This window comes from Schistocerca americana, chromosome 3 (genome assembly GCF_021461395.2).
Source record: "Schistocerca americana isolate TAMUIC-IGC-003095 chromosome 3, iqSchAmer2.1, whole genome shotgun sequence".
Lineage (NCBI taxonomy): Eukaryota > Metazoa > Arthropoda > Insecta > Orthoptera > Acrididae > Schistocerca > Schistocerca americana.
Window position 1 is genome coordinate 87,113,529 of NC_060121.1, and position 7,093 is coordinate 87,120,621.

Sequence of the window (7,093 nt, forward strand, 5' to 3'; positions counted from 1 at the left end):
TGCACTTTAAAATAAATGTCACGTGTCACACATTTTGTTTACATTGAGACGAAAGTTCTTGAAGAAACAAGTTGGAGATCAAGAATCTCGCAACGAAGCGTGCTTTGGAAGACATAGTTAAAATGTGGTTTCGTCTTGGTAGGAATTCATGGTGTCAGTGGTTCCATACTGACCAGTCCGTGTTACATCTACTCAACAACCTCCATATTTCGTCTTCCAAAAAGCGTATGTCGTCTCCTGGATATTGTGTCGTCGCTTCGTCGAAAAGTGTGCCGTGGTTCTGCTACTCACGTCACCTACAGCGTCCCATCATGAGCGCAGTGAACCGTTGTTTCCAACACTTGCACACAACTTGTTCATACATTGTTCGTTGCAAAACAAAATGTTCGTTCACAACAGAGAGCACAAAACATAACAAATATCACTTCAGTTTGAGTACAGTTTTCTGTTACATATTTACATAGATATAAAAATTTTCTGTGAAACATGTATCTATGCATTTACACTACATTGTTTCGTAATACATATACATATTTTATATTTTTCAATTGCATTAAACTATATATTTACAAATACATATGGGTCAGACATAAAAAAAATTATCTAATAGGTTCAGTGTATTGTGATACATTCAGAAAATCCATTTTCTTTTATGGGTCTCTTCCCCTTTTTAATAAAGTTTTCTTTTTAAGTATATTTTCCTTTACATCAGTACTACACAATAAGTGTTCTTCCTCATTAAATGTTTCCTGCAACATAAACTTTCATAATAGGTTAGAAAACATCCTTGAGATGATCTGTCCTGAAAAATCATGATTACAATAAGACACGACACGTCACATCCACAATCAATTCCAAATTAGCACATGCACAAAGTATCATTTACAAATAAAATAAATTATATAGCTTTGCTCAATTAATCTCATTTGTCATTTCCTGTAGAGTGTTTGTTTTTTTTTTTTTTTTGTTTTTTTTTTTTTTTTTGTGCATGTTGTGTTCATGTGGATTGTGGTGTGAGTGTGAATAGCAAATCAAGTGTCTATCATGCCAATTAATATATCAGGTTCAGAGCAGCAATTGTCTCCGGTCATTTAGTCTGTCAGCTTGTCTGCAAGGTATTAACAAATATAATCAGTAACTGTGCTTTGCATGAAAATTGTTAGTTCTTCCTGTGTCTTATCTTCTTGCTGCTGCTGCTGCTGCTGTTACTGCTGGTGCTGTAAAATGTAGATACTTAAGATTATAGCTTATATCTTCTTCTTCTTCCAGCTTGAAGTACCAGATGTGACTTACCTTGTTTTTGTATCAGCATACTCTGCTAAGGGCTAAAAGTTTTCAAATCTTTGTGAGGGTACAAACCTAAAATTCTCTTATTCTTGGGGTTTTGTAACAGATATGCTCCAGGGTGTGGTATATCAATGATTGTGTAAGGACCTTCATATAATGGACGCCACTTAACATTACGTTTTAGAGGTAATGACGATTTGTAGTGGGTCTTAAGTAAAACTTGCATGCCTATTGTAAAGTTTTGCCTTCTTTTCAAATTAGCACCATAGTTCTTATTTCTAATGTCAGCTTGTTCAGTAATTGCCATGAGTACTTCCCTTACCTTTTCCTCGTGTGAAGGTTTGGTGTCAGAAAATTTTGGTAGTGGGTTGCTCCATTCATTAGTTTCCTTTGTGTCAAACATGATTTCTCTGGGATTGTAGGGTGTGTTGTATATATTTAAATTGTTGTGTATTTCCTCAAAAAGTGCTAGGTAATGTATCCAGTTTGTGTGCTGTGTTGAGGTATAAGTTCTCATGAATCTATTTAATTCTCTAAAAACTCTCTCACAAGGGTTGGCTGATGCATGAAACTTTGAAATAAAGATGCTCTTAATGCTATTAACCTTTAGAAATTTTCTCCAGGTGAATCCTGCATAATACTTGGCGTTATCTGATAGAATGGCTTTAGGTTTTCCACAGTATGGCATGTAATCATTTGTGAATCTTCTGATGATGGTGTTTGCTGTGGGTGACTTAATGGCAAAAAGTTTGATGTGCTTAGAAAAGATGTCATAAAATGCTAGAATGTATTTGCAACCTCCGATGCTAGTTGGATGAGGTCCACTAACATCTGTACAAAGTATCTCTCTAGGTCCAGTAGGTAAGATAGAGTGCAAATCTGTTTTGGTGGATTGATTTTGTGGCTTGGATTTTTGACATATGAGACATTTGCTGATAACATCATGTATTTTTCTTCTCATGTTTGGAAAATAGCAATATGTATGTAACTTGTTTAGACATTTCTTTGTTCCGTAGTGTCCCCAAACTGTGTGAGTGTGTGCAACGAGATTGTGTACAGAATCTTGTGGTATGCAAACGCACCAGTTAGTAGCATTTGTGTGTCTTTTGTAGAAAAGTATGTTGTTGTGTAACATGTATCTGTCTTGTAAAGTGTCATTGTGTTGTTGTACTGTGATTTGTTTTATTTTGTTCCAGTGTGGATCTGAATCTTGTAGTGTTGCCATGTTCTTGCATAGGTCTATGTAGTATTGTGTAAACTGTTTGTCTTGCATGAGTAGTATTCTGTAATCGTGTGTGTTCTCAAAGTCTGTATTGTTATGGTGTAATCCTTGCGGTAGTCTTGAAAGTGTGTCAGCTATTATGTTGTCTTTTCCCTTGATGTGCTTGATTTCAAAAGAGTAATTCTGTAATGCAAGTGCCCATCGTGTAAGTCTAGGATGAATGAGTTTACATGACAAAAGGAATGTAAGTGCTTGATGGTCAGTGTATATAATGGTGTGTCTTCCATACAGATAATAATTAAACTTTTTAAATGCCCATATAATAGATAATGTTTCCAATTCTGTGGTGGAGTAAGATCTTTCACATTCCGTTAAAGTACGACTGGCAAAACCAATGATCTAAATACATTCTGAAGTTTCTGTATTAACAAGTTGAAATAAACAACATCCCAAACCAATGTTTGATGCATCACAAGCAATACAAAAGTTCAAATTGAAGTCTGGATGTTCCAGCATGTTAGAATTTACTAAGGCTTCTTTGATTTTAGTAAAGTCATTTTCACAGTCTTGGTTCCAAATCCATACCTGGTTCTTCTTTAATAAGTTTAGTAAGTATCTGCTATTGAGTAACTGTTTAGGTATGAATCGTCTGAAAAACGAGCATAGACCGAGAAATGATTTTAACTGTTTCTTATTAGTGGGAGTGGGGAAATGTCTGATAGCATCTAATTTTGAAGGGTCAGGTTTAATGCCTTGTGTGTTGATGATGTGTCCTAGGTATTTGATCTCATAACAAGCAAATCTAGATTTACAAATATTGGCAGTGATACCAGCTTGTGTGAATCTGCATAGTAAAGTGTTCAGGGTATCAGTGTGATCCTTCCAGGTTTTTGAGGCAATCAGTATGTCATCTACATAGTGTGTAACAGTTTCTAGTAAATCATCACCGAGTACAGAGTTTAGTGCAGTAATGAATACTCCTGAGCTTACATTTAGGCCAAATGGTAATACACAAAATTGATAAGTTCTGCCACCAAACATAAAGGCTGTATATTTTCTGGATTCTTTGCTTATTGGCACCTGCCAAAACGAATTTTTAAGGTCTATTGTAGAGAAATATTTTGCATCCAAGAACTTCTGAAGTTGTTCGTCAAGATTTTCTGGTTGTGTCCTCACAGGTAAGATAATTTGGTTGATAGCTCTTGCATCTAATACTAACCTGATACTTCCATTGTGTCTTTTCACTACATGCAAAGGGCTACAATATGGAGATGTTGATGGTTCTATAATATTCCATGTAATCATTTTCTTTAGTTCTTCCCAAACTGCAGGTCGCAGAGCTAGAGGTACATTGTATGACTTGTGATAATAGATTTGGTGAGGCTTGACTTCAATCGTATACATATATGTGTTGATCCTACCTGGCTTACTAGTGAAAACATCCTTATTCTTAAGTAAAATATGTTCAAGCTGGGATCTCTCCTCTTCATTAATAGCATCACATTCTGATAACTTAGAATTAATTTGTGTAAGTACATCATTCACTACCTCACCGTGTGATACAGGTTGTTGTGTGGAATCTATGTCAGTCTCACGTATAATCTGTATCTTGTAGCCAGAACAGTGCTTGTTATGGTCTACTAGTCGAGTATCCAAGTTCAAAAGTATGTCTCTGCCTTCATACTTAAAATAACAAATGCCTTTGGAGAAGTCTATAGTACAGTCCTTCTCGCAAAGAAAATCAATACCCAATATACAATTGGCAGCAAGGTTTTGGACAACTAGGAAAGGCCATTGTACGATTCCATTTCCCATATTAACAGTCACAAATACCTGCTTATTAACTCTACTTGACTTATTACCTAATGCAGTTAATATTAAACAGTTCTGAACTGGGATCTCTGGTATCTTAGAAGTTTTCTTCATCATAGTATAAAAATTGTGAGAAATCACACTGACAGCAGCTCCTGTATCAATAATTATGTTAGTAGGTATACCTCCTACAATGCCTGAGGTGGAAGACAGTACAAACCTTTTCTTTACATTGTGACATTGTGTGTTGTCGTTTATCAGATCATCAGCTAAGTTTCCACTTTCATTATATCTTAAGAATAGTGTAGACAACTCTTGTTGTGTAAATGTTAATTTTTCTTGATTCACAGTTTCACTAGCAAGTGTGTATTCAAACATAGTTTCTAAATTGAAGTTGCCCCCCAAATGTTCCTCAGTCACGACCTGGGGCTCAGTAATGACTGGTTCTAGTTTACCTGGTTTGTCTGGTCATTGGCAAGTGTAGTTGTAGTTTCATTAGCTACATCAATAATATTTACATTAGGATATTGTCTTTGCCAATCACCTGTCTGGTTTCGTTTGGCTGAAGTCACTTGTTGGTTTGTGTGGCTTGTTTGCGCAAAATTCCCTTGTGGCATCTGAATATGATTTTGTGGTGGCGGTTGCGGTGTTTGCCACTGTCTCACATAATACTGGTTGTCGTTCTGATTAAAGTGCGGTGTAAGTGTTCCATTTCTTGTGTAATCTGTGTTGTTGTTTCTTTGCCAGTGTTTCTGTTTTGCTTTGTGTTCGTTGTTGTTTCCATTATTCCTTCTTGAATTAAAATTGTTGTTTCTTCGTTTTTTGTACGGGTTATCTCCCTGTGTATAGTTGCAGTTGATGTTTGTGTGCAGCTGTGAGTTGTGGTGATTGTTTTGCATATTTACTGTGTGTTGTGAATTTTGCTGTGTGTTTGGTAATGTAGGAATGTAGACATGTTGATTCCTACTGCGTGAGTTGTGTGTTGGTTCTTGTTCTTCATATAGTAAATCAACAGCATCTAACTTTTCCAAAAAATATTCAGGATCGTCGTCCGGTAAGTACAGTAATTTCTCTTTAATATTAAAAGGAAGTCTTGCTTTCAGTGATCGGATCACATCTTTTGGTTTCACTGGTTCATTAAGGAAGTGTGTCATGTTTAGGTACTTCTCGAAATATCTGCGCAGGTTGCCGTTTTTAGGATTGAAGTGTTCGGGTTCAGTGACTTGTTTGCGGATACGTTCCTGCACAGTGGGTGACCAAAACTTATTCAAGAAGGCGCGTTCAAACTGCTCGTATGTTACACATCTGTCGCTTTCATGGTAAGCCCAGACAGCAGCGTCCCCTTGAATGTAATCCACAACGTACGCAATGCGTTTGTGGTCGCTCCACGAACGTGGGAATGCGTTCCTAAAAGCTTTTAAGAAGATGACAGGGTGTACAGTGTTTTTGCCTGGTATAAAAGGTTGAAATTTACGGTGCTTGAATAGACTTTCTTCTTCTTTGTTACGTGTTCGTCTGTTTCTTTCCGTGTAATCATTGAATTCTTCCCTGTGTGTACATGGTTCTTCATCAGAATGATAATTGTATTGTATTTCGGGTGATGGGTATCTGTTGCTATGCGTGTCAGTGTATTGTGTATTTGAGTGTTGAAATTCGTGTGTGTACATGTGTTCATTCCCGAATCGAGATTTTCTTCTGTGTGTGTATAAAATGTGTAGTGGGTGTGCTATTTGGTTGTACCTGGCATTGAGTTGTCTTTGTTTGCATATCGTCATCGATTACTTGTCTATTGTTGTTCATGTATTCCACTACAGAATCGTGCACAATATGTGGCAATTTGTTTTGTATACATTCTTCAAAAATTTCGTCTTTGTGTGCCGTCCATTCTTTAAATTGTGAATTAATGCGAGACAAATGGGGTTCAGCCTCTATCTGTATTGTTGTGTGAATCTGTTTGTGAATGTCAGCTACGTTTGTTTCTATTGCATTCACCTTTAAATTAATTTCGTCACATGCGTGCGTGTTTGATTCTAGTTTGCAATTAATAGTTTCACAGGTTTTTGTCAAGTCATGGATGTGATTGGCATTGTCGCTTTGTCGTAATTCTAAATTTTCGAATTTTTCCGTAAGATCGTCGACCTGTTTGGAAAGACGTGTATTAATTTCATCTACCTTTTGAGTCAGTGTGGCGAAGTCTGATTTTATGTCATTTCTGAAGGCTGCATTGTCTGTCATTAATTGTGAGAATTTTTCGTCATTATCTTGCTTAATATTGGATATGCCTTCCAAAATGGAATTCAGTATAGCGCCAAAATTTTGATTGCAAAATGAGCTTGCCCCCGCCGCGTCATTAGACGTGACGTGGTCTCTCAGGTTAGGTTCGGAGTTGCTCCTTTCGGCGTTTGTGTGTATGTGTAGCAGGTTATTTTGATGCGTTTGCGTGTCTGTATTAATTTCTGTGTCTGACTGTGTCTGTGTATCCATGTTTGCATTACTTGATTGTTGTTCCATTGTGTACTGGTGTCGAGTTTTTACCATATCGTGAATAAATTGTGTGCAAGAAAAAAAAATCGTTTAAACGCGTAGTGTGAAAATGTACTGCCTATGTGTGTGTTTAAATGACTGAGAATGATTGAGAGATGACTTTAAAGATCGAAAGTAGCATACGTGTTAATGGTGACTAGCCATGTTGCTTGAATCTTGTACAATGTCGGCCATATTGTGCAATGTAACTTGCGTATTGTTCGATCGGAATGTAATCGTCTGAATAAT

At 36.7% G+C, this 7,093-nt stretch overlaps 1 protein-coding gene across 1 annotated transcript; it reads right to left on the minus strand.

Moving 5' to 3' along the window:
* Window positions 1-1,065: 1,065 nt before the first annotated feature.
* Window positions 1,066-6,859, minus strand: LOC124605886 (putative uncharacterized protein DDB_G0282133). The gene is made up of 4 exons (XM_047137833.1): window positions 6,314-6,859; window positions 4,840-5,160; window positions 1,294-1,325; window positions 1,066-1,108 (listed from the first exon to the last, which is right to left on the minus strand). The coding sequence occupies exons 1-4, from the start codon at window positions 6,857-6,859 to the stop codon at window positions 1,066-1,068; spliced, it is 942 nt and encodes a 313-aa protein (XP_046993789.1).
* Window positions 6,860-7,093: the final 234 nt, after the last annotated feature.